At 29.0% G+C, this 23,172-nt stretch overlaps 3 protein-coding genes across 5 annotated transcripts in view; 2 read left to right on the top strand and 1 right to left on the bottom strand.

Annotated features, from left to right (window-relative positions):
• Positions 1-1,919: 1,919 nt before the first annotated feature.
• On the top strand, positions 1,920-12,849 carry LOC130675228 (mediator of RNA polymerase II transcription subunit 12-like). Its single transcript, XM_057480794.1, has 2 exons — positions 1,920-2,057; positions 8,478-12,849. Exons 1-2 carry the CDS (start codon positions 2,040-2,042, stop codon positions 10,158-10,160), a joined length of 1,701 nt encoding a protein of 566 aa, XP_057336777.1. The 5' UTR covers positions 1,920-2,039; the 3' UTR covers positions 10,161-12,849.
• Positions 12,850-15,034: 2,185 nt separating this feature from the next.
• On the top strand, positions 15,035-18,411 carry LOC130674495 (uncharacterized). Its single transcript, XM_057479841.1, has 2 exons — positions 15,035-15,211; positions 16,157-18,411. The coding sequence occupies exons 1-2, from the start codon at positions 15,035-15,037 to the stop codon at positions 18,197-18,199; spliced, it is 2,220 nt and encodes a 739-aa protein (XP_057335824.1). The 3' UTR covers positions 18,200-18,411.
• Positions 18,412-20,146: 1,735 nt separating this feature from the next.
• LOC130675207 (sialin-like) overlaps positions 20,147-23,172 on the bottom strand; it is a 56,078-nt gene continuing 53,052 nt past the window's right edge. For 2 of the 3 annotated variants that reach the window (XM_057480752.1, XM_057480751.1), the window contains exons 6-9: positions 22,721-22,870; positions 22,283-22,415; positions 21,692-21,945; positions 20,147-20,563 (exon numbers count right to left, since the gene is read on the bottom strand). In XM_057480752.1, coding sequence (XP_057336735.1) covers positions 20,258-20,563; positions 21,692-21,945; positions 22,283-22,415; positions 22,721-22,870 — 843 coding nt within the window. In that variant the 3' untranslated portion in view covers positions 20,147-20,257. The remainder of the gene's footprint in view (positions 20,564-21,691; positions 21,946-22,282; positions 22,416-22,720; positions 22,871-23,172) is intronic. The other variant, XM_057480753.1, reaches the window with a different exon arrangement.

Here is a 23,172-nt window from a genome sequence, read left to right as displayed (position 1 = left end):
TTTTTCATCAAAATTAATTTTTAATGATTTCTTTCATCATCTTTTCTTTCTTTCTTTCATCAAAAATAATATTTGAATATTAATAGGTTGTTTCATTCATAAAAGTTCAAACTTACCAAAATTCAAATTTCGAAAATTCAAATCGGTAAAGTTCAATTTTCAAAGTTCATTAGGTCGGTCACCGATCACTTTTGGAACTTTGAAAAATTCAAAAGTACAGTAGTATATTACACTCCAAGGGAGTAAAATAGGTCCCATTCTAACCCACGAGTGAAACTGCCGACCCAAGCCGGGCGAAAGTAGCAAACACGTGGATTGGGACGTCCTCCGTAGTGTATATATGATTTTTCACCAGATTTGCACCTGGAAGTTTAAATTTTTGCCTCCATTGGTCTTAAATTAACTTGTTCCTGACTGGCTGCTGACACTGAAACTTTAATTCCAATGCAGGTAATCATGAAAAATGTGTCACTCAGGATGAAACTCTACTTCAGACTGCGGGTGATGTCAGTGTTAGAGCAGCCAACTTCACCCTGGTCTGAAATCGATTCGTTTTATCCCTTGTTTCATTCTCTATTCTAAACTTTAAAACTTAACACAATGATAAACTTTTTTTAAACTTCTAAAAATACAAAGAAAAACAAGTCAACGCCTTTTCAACAATTTTTTTTTACACGGGTAGTTATTGCAAAATTTCTTTAAAATTCCACTATGACGAATGCAATAACCAGATTCCTATGAAATCTACTAAAAAATACAAGTAATTATATGCAACAAAGTATCAGTATTCAGTCCTCTGGATTTTATATTTAAATGATAACTTAATATTCACGATAACTAATCTGTCATTACAGCAATTTGTTAATCAAATTTATTGGCGGGCTGAATACTTACTAGGGACTTTAATTTATCCTAATAACTGTAGATACTTTCATTTTACTTATAAATTAATAACGAACTTAGAAGAACTTATAAATATTTTTAATAAAAAAAAATTCATTTCCGCGGTAAAAAAAAAAATTTGAATTTTTCTAAATTTTTAAACGGCCCTATTTTACCCCAGTACTTTGAATCATTCAAAAATCCCAAATTAAATTTAAAATTATCATTTCAAAAATCTTTTTAGTAAATCGTAGCCTATAATTTTTGATTACTCATAAATTTAAAAAAATGATAAATTTCCAAAGCATCCCATCTTGCCCCAGTCTTTTTGCATAAACACACAAAATAATAAATTTAAATAACTTATCTCCAACAGTAAAAATAAAAAAAATTCATTTTTTTTCAAAAAGTCAAAAATAAAAGTAGACAATAAATAAAAAATTCAAAATTTTAAATCTTAATTTCGAATTTTAATTTATCTAATTAATATCAATGAACACAAAAAAGAAAATAAATAATTAGAGCAATTAACCGATGAAATAAAAAGAATGTGAATTTTCTAAAATAATTAAAATAAAAAATAAAAAATGTAATGCATGCGCTCATAATTCAAATTAATTTCCTGTCATTAATCATATGTATAAAAGTACATACAGATATATATAGATACAAATAAAATTTATTAAGTATTCAAAAGGAATGTTTCAAATGACGTAAGTGAGCCCTATCTTTGGCGGTAAAGTTTGGCAATGGCCAAGCCCAAATTTTTTATTGATACACATACATAATAAATAATGATAACTAATTACTAACACAGATGCGATTCGTATTGTATTTAATAATACATATATATACCAGGAATTTACGGTATGTAACTTTGGAGTTATTTTACATAGGACTCGATTGTTCCACAATCCAGTAGGGTATGGACACTTAACTTACGTATACGAACAAGGAAGCCTATCCAGAAGTGAGAATATACCCCCACCTGGTGGATAAACTGTCGTATAGTTTATAAAGCACCGTTCTACCTACTATCTCGTTGCACTTTCTCAGTGAAACTCACAGAGAACTACTCGTAACAGTAAATTTAATTGTTTTGTCTGTCAACCCTTTTCTTTTTTTTATTCAAAATTTTTTACAACTGAATTTACATCATGCGAATTATTATCCTGGTATGTTTCAAGGTCTTTATTTATAAACTAATCAATTAACAACTTAATTTTAATTACTTTTTTTTTTTAACATAATTTTTTTTATTATTTACTGATACTAATATTGAGTGAATTTTTTCATTAATTGATTAGTGATTAGAAGTGATTTTTTTGAATATTTGAATTTTGAAAATTTAAAAAAATGTGCTGTGTTCTAGTGAAAATTTTTTTACATACGATTAAAATTTTCAGTACATAAATTATCGGTATAAAAAATAAGTAGGACTTTAATTTTAAAAATATAGACAAGTATATTATTGAGTCTAATGATCTTGTGTTTAATGACGCAGTAAATATATATAAGTACCAGTAAAAACAATGTTTCATATATATATGAAGAAAGACCGCGAGAAAAAAAGGGAGAGCGCGCATGGTAATGAGGTCTAATACGCGAAGTTAATTTGTAAAATTTTTATTCATTTCACGCATATGTTGACAATACTTCATTTATAAATCATACAACATATTCTTTGTATGCAATATATATATATAGATATATGTATTACACATTGTGTCTTTTCACTTTCATCATATAGCCGTCCTTGGAGTAACGAAAGTAAGTCCGGTCATAGTGTTACAGTACGAATCCGTTAATAAAGATGTTATAAAAATTCAATGAAATTACCATGTCCTTAACTAAATATTGCTCAATAATTAAGTAGTCAATTTGTTCAAGTAGATAAAAAAAAATTTTTTTCAAACGTGAATTATAAACAATTAAATATTTAGTGGAAAAGTTTAACCGGTAGTTTTATTTCTATTAATTATTAATGAGCGCACTATTAAATATTGATCTGTATTGAATCAATTATCGGGAAAGTTAATGAATAATTGAATTTATAATTTATATATTTATAGATACATAGTAAAGTAGATTATTGAATTATTTTTTTTTATTTGATATATTTCTTTATTTTAATTTATGGAGATTTTACTTATTTTTTGTTTAAAATAATTTTGTGTATTAGAAATTTTTTTATTTTTTTTGAAAGATAAGAAGTTTAGAATTAGATAAATTTAAATTTTTATGGCGCGGGTTTTAAAATTTTGAAATCGTCAAGAAAAAATTTAAATTTTTAAATGGATCCACTTATTTTTACGATGGAAAATAAAAAAGGCGCCGTTTATTTTTAGAAATTACTGATAAATTAAGAAAATTACGATATATTTTAAATACTCAAATATATAAACATAAATTTTGTATTTTTTTATCAATCGTTTAGATAAATTCCAAACATAAAAATTTCAAGTCCCGAATTTTAAAATTTCAATTCTTACAAGTATTCAATTTTATTTCCCGCCAAAATTTAAAAATTCAAATTTCAACTTTTCAGTTTAAAAAAAAAATTAACCCCCACTTGTGCCTCATTAACTAGACTAATTTCTGATAATTACATATATTAATAATTCAAATACCAGTTATAAAAAAAATATATGAATAATTACATAACATATAAACGGGTAATAAAATTATCTCAAATATGAATATACCGGTCGATTATTATAAAAATTTATATTAGCATGATCTTGATAAACTAAAATTTAAAAAGGCGGACTAAAAAAATATCTATATCACTATCACTTTTAAGTGAAATTTAAAAAAATAAAAAATGGTAACGGGAAGTCGAAGCATATAGAAAGAATGTGTCGGGGCGAATAGAGAGAAACTCGAGCAGCTAATCGGGTGTACAGGGCGTGGTGGTTTGTATTTACGCTATATAATAGTAATACATATATATATAGATATATAAATACATATGTATATAAATATATAAATGTATGTACAACTTTACTTGAAGTAAACCTCAACTCTACTTTACACTATTTCATACATTCATCTATACATGCATAGATATATATGTATAGATATATAGATATAAAATAAAGTAATGTTTCAACAAAGTTTTAAACCGTGTGCGTGACTGGCATATGCCCGAACGGGAACTGATTACAGAGTCATTCGTCTGTACATAAAAGACTCACGATTTTCCCAGAGCGATCGAACCACAAGAACTCATTAGCTCATTTATATCTACTGACTCAGTCTTAGATTTAGTCTCCCACTTGGTCTCTATATATATGTATATATATATATATGTGGATTTACCTGAAGTATCCGTGATATCATGATCTGTAGTACATACAGTATCTGATGTCTAATGCAAGTAGTGAAATAATAAATATATATATGTATATAAAAAATGTAAATGATATTTTTTATATATAATTATTTAGTTTTACAAATATGATATAGTTATTTATATATTTATAAATAAATGTGTATAGTAACCTTGATAATTTATTTTTATAGTTTATTAATCTATCGCACATTTCACTTTCACTGCTTTCACTTAGAGTTCAAAATACACATATATATAGATACACATTGACATATATGACAATAATTTTTTAACTTAATTATATATGTTTATAAACATTTATTGTAGTAAGTGCATTATTAGGACACTTGATAATTATTTTTAGTGAAATTATAAACTGTAATAATAAATATATTAAAAAAACTTTTAAATTGATGTTTAATTGAAATAAAAAAAAAATTTCTTTTGAAAATTATATGTAATTAAATTTCGCGGGTAATATATTATTTAAATATATTTCACCATCGTCCTTGAGAGTGAAATAATTAATAAATAATATTTCCAAGGAGTGGCAAATTACTAATTTTTATGTTTCCGTTTACACAAACGAATTTTTTTTTTAACGAATAATATATATAAATATATATATTACATCATTTAAACCCATGTTAAAAATTATGACTGAACAATAAGAATACAGAATGAAAAAAAAATATTTCAAATAATAAACAATATCATATATAGTCGACTACCCGTTATAAGCCTCACCTCAATCGGCGGGACTGAATGCGGGTTTAAATGAAATCCAAATCACTCTGATGAAAAGATAAACTGTATTTACTTCCCGCATGAAAATATCATATATGGTAAACATATATTAAAAAATATATGTTACAGATATAAATATATATGTGACAATACATGAAATCTTATATAGAACTATTTATAGAATTCGGCCGATTTTATTATATTTCTATATATGTTTTCTCTTATATGATTTCATATATTTCCGTATAACTTCAATATAATATTTATATATTTGAAAACTTATAATTTTAATATATTCAAAAATAAATGTTATTTATATATGGAAACAAATAAGAATACATATATAATTCATCATTATATGGCACGATATATGTACCATGTATTTAACTTTATAAATTTTTGTATATTTTTCGATATATAGAAGCATATAAGTCTCCCCATATATATAAGAATAAATAAAATCTATTCTTTTCTGTCTTCCTCTTTCTATTATAAGATTCAAACATTGTGTTCATGATATATAAATATATATGTGTGCTAGCTTACAAATTTACATATAAAATTATCAACATATGTAATACATATATGTACTAACTTATAAGTTTACATATATGATTATAAATATATATAATACATGTATTAACTTATAAACTTACGTTTATAATTAATTATATTAAAACTTACTATATTATATATAAGAAAATATAAATCGTTTTTGGCCACTTATATGGTCCCATATTGATTATATATTTTTCCATATATATTTATCATATATAGTATTTTCATGCGGGTTTGTATGCGATTTTTTGTAAAAACTCTAAAACTCCGAGCGATGGAGTGAATTCGAATTTAAATAAACTCTGAATTCACTCCTGATTTTTTACAGTTTAGTGGCGCGTTAATTTAAAAAATACAAAATTTTCATTTTTTCCACCAAAAACGAGTGTCGACTACCCGTCGAAAGCCTGCTCGTTATAAGCCTCTTCCCCCAATCGGCAGGTACTGAGTCCAAACAGCTTCCCCTTAACCACTTTTTTGAGTTTCATAGCAGACATCCCGTTATAAGCCTCCGTTAAATTTCGATAAATTATAAACTAACAAAAGGAACAAAATATCAAAATTAATTATGAAAATGTAAATTACTATCGATCTTTCGCGGATAATAATTTTATAAATATTATTTATTATTGATAATTGTAATGATTAATTACAATTAAAGCTTCTGTTACAATTTAAAAGTTTTATTGGGCATTATGTTGATCAATAACAATTATTATTATTATTATTACTATAATTAATGCCGTTGTCATCATATTTATTATTTGTGTAAAAAGATAAGTATTTATTTTACCGCTATAAGCACTAGAAAAATCGGGATACTGACGTATGTAACAAAACGTGAATATGACGTTTAAAATTATGAAAAATAAACACAGGCTTATAACGAGTAGTCAGAACAAAACTGAACGCGCGGTAGTGAGACCGAAATTTAAAAAAAAATTCCTCTGACCCCTAGACCAGGCTTTTGACGGATAGCAGACTATATATTACATCATTTAAACCCATGTTAAAAATTATGACTTTGCATAGATAAAAAATAATATTTCAAATAATAAACAATATCACATCTATTTATAATTTGAATTCAATAGGAAGTATAATTGTATCGACAAAAGATTATGAAATTTTATATCTGACGTAATGATGTAACATATGAAGGACATTGCTCCAGGCAATGAACAATTAAAAAGCTTGTACACCAAACACTAGTATAATCAAACATCAAAATATATATATACATATATTTATTTATATACATTTGTAAAGGTGCGCCAATCGTCGAGTTACTTGAGTTTACTTGAACTTTTTTTTATATCTATATATACATATATATTTAAATATACAAATCTAGATCCAGGCGTGGTTGCATTGAGCATTACATCCGCCGTCGTTGCCGCCACCGCCGAGGGTTCAAGGAGAGTGAGCGCGAGTTACGACGCGCTCAATCTGAATCTCACGCTAGGTCGCCGTGGGCCGCGAGTCCTATCCCGGATTTAGGTCACTCACACGCCGGACTCTATATATTTTATTTTATATATATATAAGTCATATACATATTACGTCAGAGTCACGAATACTGTTCTCACAATTGCGCGCTACTTACACAAAGCATTCTGTACTGGTACTGCAGCACAATCTGAGACGGAAGCATTACGCATTTTCTCAAACTTTCGATTCATTTTTTTACCGTGGAACAAATGCATTTATATTTTTATCTTGAATCTAAATTTATCACTAATCATCATATATAATAATAAAACAACAATGATAATTATACAATAAAAAACGGGAGTGAACTCGATATGAATATGAATTTTATTTAAATCCGTATCCATTAAGATCTCGAATTAATTTTATTTCGAGAGGATTAAATAAAAAATTCATACCCGTATGAAAAAATAATATATAGTTAAAATATATAAAATCATATATATTTGCAACAAAAAAATATATGATATATTTTATTGTATATTATAAAAAATCATATAGAGATTTTGGCCGATTTAATATAAAATTATATACAGTAGTAAATATATGTATTCCATATATGTAACTTATATGTTTTCTATATTAAGCTATATATAGCTATATATACATTTACATTTACCTTATGATATATTGTATTGATATATTTCCTTTTATATTCGAAAAATATAAAATTTTTATAAGAAATGAAATATATGGTAGCATATAATTTATATTATATATGGCACCATATATTTTCTTTGTTATATTTAAGCATATATTTTATTCGGTGTATGTATGTGTATATGGGTATATATATTCGCATCAAATTAACTCATTTTCAAAATTTTAACTGCAAAGAGTATATTAAAATTTAGATCTAATTTAATTGGAGTTGGTCATATGAATAAGAAACTTTTTTTTTCCATACACTTTATAAATATATGTTTTTATATATGATCAGAATATATTTTTCGTATATGATAGAAATATATATTTTCATATGAGTGTGAATGTAGCAGACATCAGACAAATTTAAAATTATAAATAAATAGAGTAAATAATTAAAAAAATAATATTTTCGAAAAATGCATTTACTAATTTCAAAATTTTTTAAATGCGCATTTTTTGTAAATTTTATTTTATCAATTATTTACTCTATTTATTAATAATTTTAAATTTGTCTGATGTCTGCTACATTCACACTCATATTTTCATATATGATAAAAATATATTTTTTGTATATGATCGACATATATTTTATATATGCTGAACATATACGGATTCGTATATGATGAATATTATATTTTTTAATATAAAAAAAAATATATCAGAAAATATAGTTAAATTGGCTACATATATTTTCTGAGATTTTTACATATATGTTATTTTCATACGGGATGGTAACGCATTAGTTTATCAACTCTCTTATCAATATTTCTTATATATATTCATATTTTAATGGTATTTTGTTGGTATTATTTTATAGGTCTATCTAACGGCCGCTCTAGTGTCAGCTCGACGCGTCCAATTGCGTCCACAACTAGCAGCGCCCCAGATATACTACGAAGATGAAGACACCCGACTATCTGCTGCCGAAGAAGTAGAAGCAGAAGACGGAGCTAGTTATTTATCACAAAGACAAGACACTGCTTATCAACCACGCACACGAGCACTTCCGTCGCCACGATCCAAAGACATCGAAAGCCCGTCAAAAGTCGCGCCGGTTCAGACAATTCGTAATTACAATAAAGTAAATGACGATGGATCATTTACGTTCGGTTATGAAGCAGCTGATGGTTCATTCAAAGAAGAAACTCGTGGTACTGACTGCGTTGTTCGCGGGAAATACGGTTACATTGATCCAGATGGCAATCGTCGTGAATTCGAATACGTATCCGGAAATCCTTGCGACCCTAACGCACCTAAGGAAGAAGATGATGAGTTACCCAGTAAACAAGAACCCGACGAAATCGGCGGACCAGCAAACTACCCATTGATTCGTCCACGGCCGCAAAAAAATTACCCACGTAAGCCAACTGCCCGACCACCAACGACTATTTTCCAAAGCGAACTGACTCTGGAAGACGAGGAAGCCAGCCAGGAATTGAAAGCCAATGATGAACCGGTACTGATCCGACCGACTTATCGTCCAAAAGTTAAACCAAATTACCTTCAAGTTTCTGCTGTTCAAGGAGAAAGTCTTTCCTACGAAAGCCCTAATGCTGTTACACAGTCCGCCAGTACAACAGCCAGTCCCGTTTATCGAGTGACCTCTCCAGCTCCACGTTATCACAGTCTGGCCAGTCCGACATCATCTCGACACGTACCAACGCCATCTTATCAAGCCTATGAGTCTACATCCCCTCGTCCCCAATCAACAGTTGCCATTACACCCCGTCCCCATTTACTACAAATAGCCGCTCAATATGTTTCCCCCACCAGCACTGAAAGACCTGGTGTCATTTACGCTAAGCAAAGAAGTACTACCGCTAATTCATTGATACCATCGCCGTCTTCCAACGACGTCCACCTCAATTTCGCTGCCGAATTAGAACGATACGTAAAAACAGTTCCGGTAACAAGCCGACCAGTTGCCAAAGTAACCTCCGTAAAAGCTGACCCGATTTACCAATCGGAGCTGGTCTATGACCCAACAAGTGGACAATACAGCACCCAATTGTATCAGAGTTTACCCCAATCTCTTGGCGACTATCGGGTCAATCATAAATTGCAACCATACGTCGCTCAACAAACCGCGCAATCTGCCCTTGGGCTTCAGCAGCAGCAACAGCAGCATCAGTTACAGCAGCAGCAGTTGCAACAACAACAGCAACAACAGCAACAACATTTACAACAACAACAGCAACAGCAGCAACAACGATACCAACCCCAATCGGTTCCAAGACCGACTCCGAGACCCCAACCACAGGAAACTATTTACCGGCAACAGCAGACTGACCAATTGTTGCAATCCCAGCAACTTTTTGCCCAACAGCAACGACGTCAGCAACAACAGCAGCAACAACAACCGAAATATCAGTATTTAGGCGCGCAAAGAGATCCAAATTCTTACTATTATGCTGTTGCTCCATCACAATCCCCCAGCTCTGCTCCACTTTCCATAAGTCAAATTGATCAATTCTTACGTGGCAGTACAGCTGGATATTAATTATCCCATAACATTATGAGAATAAATCGAGATTTTAAGTGGAGGTAGAGGTGATAGAGCTGGAGTATTATAACAGAGTTTAAAGAGTGAGAAAATTTTGTATTGCCGTTGCTAAATAATTGTGGTGCTTTTATGCAATTAATGATAATTTAGATACTTCGGCGGCTTTTACATTTACATTGTAATGTTTTGTCTGATGTGTGGGTATACACTACTATTATTATTATTAATATTATTATTTTGATTTATGATTTGTGAGTTTACATAAATTTTATCGCCGCGAAACCGATTGCACACTAGGAAAATATGTCTGTATTGTTTGATACTGTTTAATACTCAATTGCAAGAGTCGCAGTTGCCAAAATAACTTTTTTTTTGTTAGATGTAAGATTTTTTGTAACGTTAATGGATCAGTTAAACGGTTTACTATTTGCGGGAGACTTTTTTTTGAAATCAGGGAAGAAATTTGAGATATTGTTTTTTTTTCAAAAAAGAGGTAAGGATACAGTCGTTTGATTAAATATATCATGGAATGAGATTATATCGAGGACGGGGCAAGGGGGTACCCCTAAAATTTTATAGGTAAATTTTTTTTGAATGTTTTTCAAAAATTTTAAATCACTTTTGTAAATATACCGTGTAAAAAAATTGTTCAAAAAGGTTAAAAAAGTGTTGACTATTCTGAACTTCATAATTTGACACAATGACGAACTTTTTTTAAACGATTTTCAAACTTCTAAAAATGCACAGAAAAAAAACGATTGACTTCATACTACAAATTAATATTTTTCAGTGCAAAATACCCTGATTAAAGACTCGGATTGAAAGTCTATCAGATTTCAATCGGAACCAATCGAAATTCAGCGGTTTCAATCAGAATTTTTAATTAGGGTACGTTCAGAAAAAAAAGGATTTCGAACAATTTCTGACCATTTTTCGTTTTATCATATCTCAATAGTATTGGGACATTTATTGATTTTTCCCTTTAATTTTCAAAAGTTTAAAAAAAGTTCAGCGTTGTGTCACGTTTTGAAGTTTGGAATAGTCAACACTTTTTGAACAATTTTTTTTACACGGGATAATTGAGCATTATTTTGAATTTTTCGTAAACTTGTTCAAAAATCGAGTGTGAAAAATGTTAATGACTTTTGTTTTATGATAAAAAATATTAAAATTTTTTTTTCTTCCTTTGTACCCAATAATTATGTGAAATGTAAATTTTCTTTATGTAAATTACTTAGAAAAAAATTTGATTTAATCAAATTTATTTATTTTGAGTTTTTTTTTACATTTTTTTTTAGAAGGTACCCCATTTTGCCCCCTTTCCCCCTTCCTATATATGCAAATATTAACTTTCGATGGTGATACTTCCGGAATTACAACGGTCGCAGTTCCTGGGAATTGGAACCCAGTATTTTTGGCCAAAGTAGAAATAAAACTGATCAATTTTGTTTTTGTAACAAATTTTGATTTAAATATTTTCAAAAAAGCCAGAATCTGTTTCTATAATAAGTAAGGGAATAAGCGTACTTTGATATAAAATCAGTTAAAAATTTCAATTTGAAAAAAAATTTATTTTAGTAAATAGAGTTCAAAAATTTCAGTTATCAAAAAAAAGTATGATTGGTTTTTTTTGAAATATCTCTGTAAATATTGAATTTTCGGAAAAATTGTAAGAGACCTTTTTTGTAGAGCTTAAAATTTCCTATGAAAAAGGTATCTTACAATTTTTCAAAAAAACGAATCGTTATCAAGATATTTGGAGTTTCAAATTTAAAAAACTATACAGCAAAATTTGGAGTTCAAAATTTGGAGAATTGAATTTCTAAATTTGGTGTTGAAAATTTTCAGGGATTTTCTTGTGACCGTGACCGTTAAAAGTAAAACACAGTATCTGGAAAACTTGATGCCATATATTTAAAGTTTATCCAATAAGATCAGATACCAATACTCAGCTAAAAATAAAATAAAAAAAAAACTATAAACGACGCAGTATTTTTATAAATATTTACTTACAATCTTGACATTTAAAAAATATATAAAAAACTAAATTACAAAGGTCAATAACTGAGACATTAACTTTATTTATAACTAATGAAAGAATTCAAATTGTGATTGCGTCAACTTGTCCGTCCATATGTAGCATAATTATCTCATTTTACTATTCATATGTCGCATTATATATTTCTAATGCCACAAAAGCGTTAATAATAATAACTTCTTTTTATATCCATCAAAAATTTTGTTATTTTTAAATTTAAATAAGAAAGTTCAGGCCAGTCCCTAAAAATCTTGACAAAAATTTTTTTTACCTATTCTGTAATTCAAAATTTTATATTGACACCTTGGGGTAAAATGGCCTTTCAAAAATTTTATTCAAGTCCCATTTTGGCCCGGGTTCATTCAAGAAATTCAAAAAATTGACGTTCATTAAATTCATAGATTTTATTTTTACTAAAAAAATATATATATTTATATATATATGAAAGATTATTAACGCAAATTGTAAATATTTTTGATAATATAAATACTTATTATCGTTTATAATAAAAAATAATAATTATCATATTTTTACTCTATATATTATTTCTTTAATTGTAATACATTTTAATAGTAATTAGTATAAATCCAAATACATTATGACCGTTTTTTGTACCTTTATATTGAACATGTATCAAAAATAAAATTAATAAAGAATAAATATTAAATATATAATCACCATTATTTTATTATTCATATTATTAATTAATAAACTAGATATATATTAATTACTTATGCATAAGATAAATTATGTATATTTATTTAAAGTAAAATGCATTTGGATAAAAAATAATTATGATGCAACGACTCTTTGTTTATATTTTATGTGTTGTGTGGGTTTGAGACCTATGAGTGTAAGTATAAAAAAAACATATATTATAATAATAACAACAAAAAGACACGAGATAATTTCGTACTCTACAATAACTCGTATTACATACCATGGGAACTATTGTTATGCATTATTTTACAGTACATACTCTTGTTCCCTTCATTGCGTGCTTTTTACTCCCACATGTAATGGCTTTCACTTGTCGCCGTAAGATTTCTAACATCTATTCTCCTGCATCATTGGTCTAGCTGATTTATTTTTTTTTTTCTGTACCTTTTCTTTCTTTACTTGTCTATTTTTATCCTTCGCTGTAATAACAAGCTGATTAATTTCACTCTCTGTTCTGTTATAATTTATTTCCTTCCTTCCTGTCAATCTCAATTATTTTAAATTTATCATCAAGATTTTTTATTTTTTATGTTGAATTTTTCAACAAAAAAAACGCGTTTTCTATTTTTTTACTTTACAATTTTTTATCAAAATTTTTTCTACATGGGAAATTTTTTTTAAATTTTTTTAGTGTCCCATTATATCCCCGCCATATCAATTTAAAATTTCGAGTTCCCGTAACTTTCATAAAAATGACTGAAAATTTTTTTTTTTATTCACAAAATTTTTGAAATTTTTTCATACCCGAATTTAATAAAAAAAAATTTAATTATGAGAATTTCAAATAAAAAATAAAAAATTTTGATGAATTTTTCAACAAAAAAAAATCGCATTGTTAATTTGGGTATTAAAAATTTTTAAATCAAAAATTAAATTTTTACTTTAATTAGATGAGACTCAAAATATGACAGGAAACCAAAAAAAAATTTTTTTTTACTCCAATTTTTTATCAAAATTTTTTCTGCATTGAAAAATTTTTTTAGTGTCCTATTGTACCCCCGCCAAATCGATTTAAAAAATTGAGTTCCCGTAACTTTCATAAAAATGACAAAGAAATTTTTTTTTATTTACAAAATTTTGGAAATATTCCATATTCCAATTAAATAAAAAAAAATTTAATTATGAGAACTTCTAAAAAAATAAAAAATTTTTGATGAAATTTTCAAAAGAAAAAAAAAGTTTAGTTATTAGAAAACTAATTACACTTTTTCTGTAAAAAATATTGATAAAGATATTTAAAAAAACCGCATTTTTTATAAAAATATATGATAAGATCGTAATTAGATTGTAAATTGATGTATTATATGGTGTCTAGATAAAATCGAAACGTTTGCATCAAGGTTGGTAAAATAAGTGGTAAGTAAGTCGGTTGGGAAGACTTTGCATCAAACATATATATATAATATATATACCAAAGGATGAGAGAGGGAGGATGTGGCGACGGATAATATGAATGGTGTCTTGTTTAAAAGAAGGGTTTGGGCGGTGGATATATGATTGTGTCACTATATATATAATAGAGCGGTTGTAACCCACGCACTTATTGTTAAATTCACCGCGTGTGCGGTAACATGATTTCCAGTTGCAAGGTAGCAGTTTTTTTTTTTTTTTTTTTTAAATTATCATTTATTTTATTTTTGTTTATTTGTGCTGTGATTAAATACAAGTGCAGATTTTTTGAAAATATATCGTTAATAATATCTAGTCAAAATTTAGTAATAAAGTGACACTTTATTCAAAATTTCTATTAATTTACATATATATTTTTATATATTTATTGTAATTAATAATTTATTTTATGATACTGAAGTTAGCCGAGGTCTAATAATTTTTTGAATTTTTTTAAAACGATGAATTATTAAAAAAAAAATATTTGAAAAAATTGCACTTATATTTTTTTGAATTTTCTACATGTGCATTTTTTTAGATTTTTTTTTTTGTAATTGATTTGTTGAAAACAAAATTTAAAAATTTCTAACTGTCTGCTAACCAGAATCATTTTATTTTGAGTTAAAAATATTTTTGTTAATAAAATATGATAATTTAATGGAATGTAAAAAAATATGTAGAGTTTTTATTAATTGCAATGTGTTTTTATTTGTTTATATTTAAGATGACGCCATGGCTAGTGGCAGTTTTTTGTTTGGTAACTGCAGGTTGTTTGAACGTTACCGATCAACAAACATCCGAATCTCAAAATGAACAAGTTGCGATTCTTAAACAGTTACGAAAAGTAAATGAAGATGGATCTTATACATTTGGTTACGAAGCTGGAGACGGTTCTTTCAAGGTATCATTTTTATTTATTTACAAATTTTTTAAACTCAATACCAAATCAGGGAGACCGGGCGCGATCTGAATCCTCAAAATTTTGATGAAAAAAAATTTTTTTAATTTTTAGAAGGAAGTTTTCAAAAATATTGCGATTATTACGAATTTCGGGTAACATAAAATACTTGGGGTAAATTGGGGCACTTAAATTTTTTATCTTGAGGCTGTTACAGTTTGTAAAAAAAATGAGGCAAGTTGGAGTTAATTCAAAAATTTTTTTTTAATTGACCCATTTTACCTCAGAGTAATTTTTTCGTGTTTATAAAATATTTTGAATAAATAAAAAAAAAACCAAAAAAAGGCTGGCCAACTTACCCCATTTCTTTTACAAATTCTCGTGTGAAAAAAATTATTTCCAAAAAGATTCCAAAAAAGTTTGATATGTGGAACTTTAAAATTTGAGAGTCGAACTTTTTTGAACTTTTGTAACTTTGATAGTAAAAAAAAAATGTATACAGGCAAATTTTGAGTAAAAAAAGAACATTTTTAAAACAAATTTTTACTACATTTTACCCTGGTTCCGAAAAAGTTCAAAAACTCAAAATTTAGAACTGTTTATACAAGTTTTTTGATTCTTATGAGACTTGTTTTCTAATGGGAACTTTACTAAAGTCCTAGATAAGTTTTTTTTTTTCTATCAAAATTACAAAAGTTCAAAAAAAGTTCTAATCTGTCTCAAGTTTCGAAGTTCCAAATTTCGAACTTTTTTTACACGGACCGTAACTGAGTATTTTTGGTCTCCAAAAATAGTGACTCATTTTACCTCGCATCCATTGCGCGCCGGTCTCCCCAATAATCGAATTAAATGACAAAAAAAATACTTAATTATCTCGTTGACGTTCAAAAATACCCTAATTTCAAAATTTGGATCAAAGTAACGATAAGGGTAAAAAAAATTTGTCAGGTAGAGACCCGCGACGTGCTCGGCAATGTTAAGGGTACCTTCGGTTTCGTCGACGGAAACGGTGAAATAAAACGAGTAACTTATTCATCATCAAATGGGACAGGGTTTAAAGCAACGACGGTCTCACCATTGCAGGAACGTCCATCAGTAGTCCAGACTATTCCCCGTACGAACCGAAGTTCCAGTACCAGGAAACCCAGTCCGACGTTAGTCTACGCAACATCAACTTCCACAGAGTCATCATCAACTTTATCCACATCATCAACGTCATCGACGTCATCAACAATAAACTCAAAATTAAACGTCGGACCAACTGTTAGAAGCAGAATCAAAACAACGCCAATGCCAAGTTCTAGTACCAACTCTACAACTGAAGCTGCACCAAAAACAGTTTTCGGTAATTATTTAAAAAGCACTAAGCGCCCGCGGTCTTTTATCAACAGCCAAAGATCTTTACCGTCAACGACATCCAGCGAACAAGAATCTGCAGACAATGGGGACGAAGATTCCCAAATAATTCGACCAACCGTCGAAGCAAAAGCGGCAACTCAACGTAAAAACTATTTCACAAAACGTCCAATTGATCATACGCTGCGCCCAATAACAGAAGAATTTGATGAAAAAGATGACGAGTCTAAATCAGCAGTCACCGGTAATAATTTACGTCGTCAACTTCACGACGAAACGACAATTAAAGTTGAAGAATCGCGTGAAAGCAGCGACGAACATTCAGATGTTTATCACAGCGGATCGTTATCAACTCCAAGACCACTTTTCACGACAACGAATAACCCGAAAATAATTCAACGAATCAGAATGGAGCGGCCTAAAATACTTTACCACAACCACAATAATCATCATCAACAAGTAAAGTCTTCGAATGAAGAAAACTACGGACCCGCCCAATTCGATGATTCAAAATATCAAAACACTAGAGTCTACGAAGCAGAGAACAAAATCGCTGAGCAAGAACGCGAAGCTCCTGAGCAATTTGTCTATCGGGTGCCGCATTCTCGTGTCCCTCAAAGAGACTACGCAAGAACTATGGAGCCGCTTTATATTCGCCGACAGCAACAGATTCTCAAAGATTTACCCCCGAATCTTTTCGTTCCATCTCCAAACAACGATGAAGAAGATTATCAACCACCAGTTGAAAGGATCTTGGCACGATTGCAAGCGAGAGCTTATCCCCGACCCAGTGAACAAGAAAATGTTGATTACATCGCAGAAGCTCCTGGCCAACAGCCAATGGAACCCGTTCAGCCCCAACCGCCTCCGCCTCCAGTTCCTGCACCAAATCCAGCAAATCATCAGAATTACATCAACCCCAGGCAATTCGCGAGATTGGTTCGACCCTACGTTATGGACCACGAAGCGAGATCTCGAGGGTACATGAGACTTCAGCCTGTTGACGAAAAAGATTACATGGACGGTTACTACCGGAATGTTGTCTTGCCTCCAGAACCGCCAAATCCGATCGCACCACCGCTGAGTCGTCGCGATTTCCAGCTTCTGCTTCGACGTTTACTTGTCAGTCAGTACGGAGTCCAGGCATTAACCCACCCAAGGACTTACTTAGACCACGCTCTATATGACGAACAGTCTTATCCTTATCAACGACCGCGACTCATGTACGAAGAACCGATCCCGCAACCCAGACCGCGACTGATTCCTGCAATCGATCCTCTCTACAACTCCTACTATCCTGAACAAAATCCAGGTTATCAAGATCCGCGATACGCTAGAAGAGTTTACCGTCAGAAATTTTATGACCAAGATGTCAATGACCCCGATGACCACAATCATGGAGACGAAATTTTACCCCCGCCTGTTAGAGAAGCGCTGCTACTTCGGATGTTGCAATTAGCGATAAATAATCAGCGTTCGATTACGCCGAATACTATTCTAATGAGCACTACGCCATCTAGCTCGATGACGCCGGTAACAACTTCCGGTTATAGGAAATCCGGACCTGTCAGAAGTGTTCAAATTATTACTGACGATAAATCTGAAGACAAAGATGACACAAGAAAAAAATTATAAGAAAAATTTTATTGTTTAATTTTATAAGAGGAAAATTAATTTTTTTTTTTTATTATTATCTAGATCTCTTCGTGTTATTTACGGCTTTCTCACATTCATATTCGTGAGAAATGTGAAATCTATAGTCATCATAACAATTGTGCCGTATAAAGTTTTTGTTTTTATTTTGTTTCATTTTTTTTTTTTTTTTATGTTAAATTATTATGCATTTTTAGACCATCAGTCATTACGAATAAAATAACACAGATTTATATTTTATTCATATTCATTTTATGAGATGCTATATATATTTTTATTATTCGCTGTAGAGAAAATATTTCATTGTAAATATAAGTGTCGATTATTATATGTACAGTATTTTGCTTATTATTTTCAATAAATATAAATTACTAGAGAAATTGTACTCGTTTTTTTTTTTTTTTTTATAAAATTCATTATTTTAAAAAAATTTTAGTTAATTATTTAAATAATTTTTTCAAAATTTTAGATTTATATTGATGTCAATAGATAACTGAAATTAGATGTCTAATAATTTTTGAATTTATTTACAAATGATAAATTATAAAAAAAAAAATATTTCCAAAAATTGCACCTATTGTATTTTTAATTTTCTACAGGTGCATTTTTTTAGTTTTAGTTTTTTTTTTTAAATTGAATTGTCAAAAAGAAAATTCAAAAATTACTAATCGTCTGTTGACTTTAGGTTCATAATTAGCCAGCGTTTGATTTTGAATTTTTTTAAAAACGATGAATTATAAAAAAAATAATATTTCAAAAAAATGCACCTATAGTTTTTAAAATTTTCTACATGTGCATTTTTTTAGTTTTAGTTTTTTTTCAAATTGAATTGTTGGAAAAATAACTCGAAAATTGTTAAATGACTTAACCAGGATCATAATTAGCCAGCGTCTGATTTTGAATTTTTTTAAAAACATCAAATATAAAAAAAAAATATTTCAAAAAATTGCACCTATAGTATTTTTAATTTTCTACATGTGCATTTTTTTAGTTTTTATTTTTTTTTAAATTGAATTGTTGAAAAAATAATTCAAAAAATACTAATCGTCTGTTAACCAGGATCATAATTAGCCAGCGTCTGATTTTGAATTTTTTTAAAAACGATAAATTATAAAAAAAAAAATATTTCAAAAAATGCACCTATAGTTTTTTAAATTTTCTACATGTGCATTTTTTTAGTTTTATTTTTTTTGAAAATTAAGTCATCGAAAAAGGGATTCGAAAATTTCTAACTGTCTGCTAACTTCAGGCCCGTCAAAAGATCTATTGAAATTTACCTAAAATTTTTTTTCAGTTTTAAAATTTTTTCAAAAATCAAAATTTTGAATTTTTCAAATTATGATCTATATAAATCAAATAAAAAAATCAAATCATTACCTATAATTATTTTTTTCCATTAGATATAAAAAAAATTATAATCAAAATCTGTAATAAAAAAAAAATTAATTTTATATTTACAAATAAGAATATTTTTTGTATTAAAAATGTGTACCATAGTCGTAGTTTACATTTAAAATAAAAGTAAATAAAAAAATACTTGTCATGTATATGTCATATATATACATCCATACATCCATAATTTTTTTAACTTTCGTAACTGATGATGTTTACTTTACTTTCAGAGGTTAAATAAAAAGGCATTGTTTCGAATGTAATTAACACTCTGGTATTACAGCAACCGGCGTGGCTTATTGGCCTATTGTATTGTTTGTCATTTCAAAAAAAAAAAATAATAACTCCCAAAGATTTCGGCATGGATTATTTTCACAGAGAAATAAGTAGTTTTCTGTAACTAATTCCCATGTATTTTAGTGAAATGAGAGTAAAGTAGTTAAGTGTCTCGGATCTTATGAGAAAATTTATATATCTTCTCACAGTACAATTCAATGAAATGGAATTTCAAAATGAAAGTAATAATTTTAAATGTTTAATAAAAATAATCTACTTTATTAAAATTTTTTTGTTTCGTTTTTATATCTTACAATTAAAGTAATTAAAAAATATACAATTAAAAATATATAGGTATATATTTATGATTAATTAATTAATAGTAGATGTTGCGACCGATAATTTTGATTGGATTGACGTCGATCGCGGTATGTCTTTACTATTACTTTCGATATCTTCATCGAGAGTGTAAGAATTAAACGGCTCTGTTTGTACGGCAACGTCTTCGTAGTCTAGTTCGAATGCATCTTGTTCGTAAATTACATCGTGACTACGAGGTCGTGCGACAGAGGGAATCCACGGCTGAGGTACGCCTTTTCCTAAGGCCAAAAAAACTGCTGCTGTTAATAAAAGAACGAGCGATGCTACGCCAAAAACGAGGCGCCATGACCCGGCGATCTGAAAATTAAGAAAATAAATTAATATTTTTTTTTTTTTCTTAATGTAATCATTACTCTGATAGCTAATTAATGTCTCGGTAATTATTGTGAATACAGTTAATTTATATAGAATACATATAAATATATATTTATTTTTTTTTTTTATGATGATTCCATACAATTTTACAAAGAAATGAACTGAAGGAAAATGAATTCAAATTTAATTAAAATGTAAAAGTTTTTGAAAAGTTAGTAGTCAAAATTTTTTAAAAATTTCAATTTAAAAAAAAAATTGCAGATAGAGAAAGTGAGGGTGGGGTAAAATGGACCCTTTGGGAAAAAAACATCAATACTATTCACATGATCCATTTTGCTCTCCTCCCCCTCCCAAGCCCGTTCAGTTTAAATTTATAAAAAATTTTAAGGGGTCCATGTTGCCTCACTTCCTCTAGTTGAAATTGCAACTCAAGAATTTAGTGACTTGAGGATTTAAAAATTGAAAATTTAAAAAATTTTTGAAAATTCAAAAATTAAGGCAGTGGTTAATTTAAAATTTTCGTGAATAAATTTAAAAAATTTTAAGGGGTCCATCTTGCCTCTCTTCCTTGAGTTAAAACTGCAATTCGAAAATTTAGTGATTTGAGAGTGAAAAATTGAAAATTTTTTTAATTTTTGGAAATTCAAAAATTGAGGCAGTGGTTAATTTAAAAATTTTTAAGGGGTCCATCTTGCCTCTCTTCCTTTAATTAAAACTGCAATTCGAAAATTTAGTGACTTGAGAATTTTTTTAATTTTTGAGGATTCAAAAATTGAGGCAGTGGTTAATTTAAAATTTTCGTGATTGAATTTAAAAAATTTTAAATTAATAAATGTTCAACTTTGTGTGAATGATTAAAATGAATAAATTTCAAATGTTGAAAACACACTAAGCGAGTTTTTAAACCTGAGACAATTCTGAACTGTGAGTTGTATTGATTATTTTTGAAAATTTTAAAAAATTCAAGGGTAGAAAAATTTTCTCTAGACTTCATTTTTAACAAGTTCTTAGAAAAAGTCAAAAAATTTTTATAATTAATATATATTTACATAATTTTGAATTTTATCAGCTTCGAAAAATATTAAATATTAAGTAATAGAAAATATATACCGATCCATGAAGTGCTTGAGTGACAAAATAATTGGCAGCAAGTAGTCCAGCAGCACCAAGAGTAGAACAAAGTGCACATGCAGCAGCAGCACATGCTGGAGATTCTGCTGGTGCTAAATCGGCAATTGCTGCAAGTGCACCAGCTGGAGCAGTACCAGACACTAGTAGAGCAGCTATTCCCAACCAAGCTGCGCCAAGAGCTTGACAGCCCGCGTAACCCGCGACGAATAATAACGCAGCAGGTATAAAATGCGCTATTAAATAATTCATTTATTTATTTATTAATTAAACATTTTTTTTCACCATATCTACACCGAAAGTTTAAAGTCCTGTCCTGTGTAGTTGAAAGAAAGTCGTTCTTTCCTCTTATGAAAAAACGAATGATAAAAATTAGCGCATGCGCCATTTTTATTCTAAACAGAGGCAAAAATTTTAACGTTCAGATGTAGATCTGGTAAAAACTCGTATTCACACCACGAGAAAGATAAGACTCGGGTAGGCAATTATACACATGGGTCGGAATGTCCAAATTTCCTCCTCAGGTGTATAATCGACTAATTTTTTACTCGTTACGATAAAAAATATCGTTACCTGTATAAACTACAAGTTTCCTTGCAGTTGTTGTTGACACGATTCCAGACTCGCGAACGTGATCAACAAGAAGACCACATGTTAAAGCTGCCATGAAGTGACCAATGTGAGGCAATGTGGTCAATACTGAATTCTGTTATGACACTTAACGTTAGAGATCATTTGTTTTTTTTTAATTATCAATACCTGCCGTGTATCATTTTTATTAATAATAATTTTTTTTTTTTTTAAGCGCCACATTTATTTATAAGACAGAGTGGGGCAAAATAGGCCTCGGAGGGAAAAGGGTTCATTTTAAAATACATTCACAATTTTTGGACTAATATATGTCTCAATAATTTTTTTAGGAATTTTGGAGGCAAAAATATTCAAAAAGTAAAATAATTAAAATGTTAGAAGTATATTTTAAAAAATTAATGTAGTAAATTATGAACTTACATTCGCTGTTGAGAATCCGTATATAAGTTTAAGATATTTAGTCATGCCAAGAGCCAGAGTAGCATCGCCCCATTGATTGCCCATCGTAGCAACTGCTGATGCCCAAACAGGCACCGATCTCAGTAATTTACCCCACGGTATCACAGCACCCTTTTGTAAAATAATTAAATTAATTATTGTTGTATTTTACTTTTTTACAAACTAATCAAAATTTTGTCGAAGTAAAAAAAATAATTTTTAATATAATTACTGAAACAAAAATTTCGAAAACAAATTTGGAGGGGTGAAAAAAAATAGTGAGTTACTCCTTTATTCTAAACAAACCGGGTCAAAAAATTAGATCTGTTTTAAAATAAATGATAAATTCAAATATTTGGTTTTTAATTTGATTTCTAAAATTTTTCAAAGTTCAAGGATTAATCTAATTTCGTCTGTCCATATCTTATTATTTA

This window comes from Microplitis mediator, chromosome 9 (genome assembly GCF_029852145.1).
Source record: "Microplitis mediator isolate UGA2020A chromosome 9, iyMicMedi2.1, whole genome shotgun sequence".
NCBI lineage: Eukaryota > Metazoa > Arthropoda > Insecta > Hymenoptera > Braconidae > Microplitis > Microplitis mediator.
The sequence above is the reverse complement of the archived record's forward strand: the minus strand, read 5'-3'. Positions and strand labels throughout refer to the sequence as shown.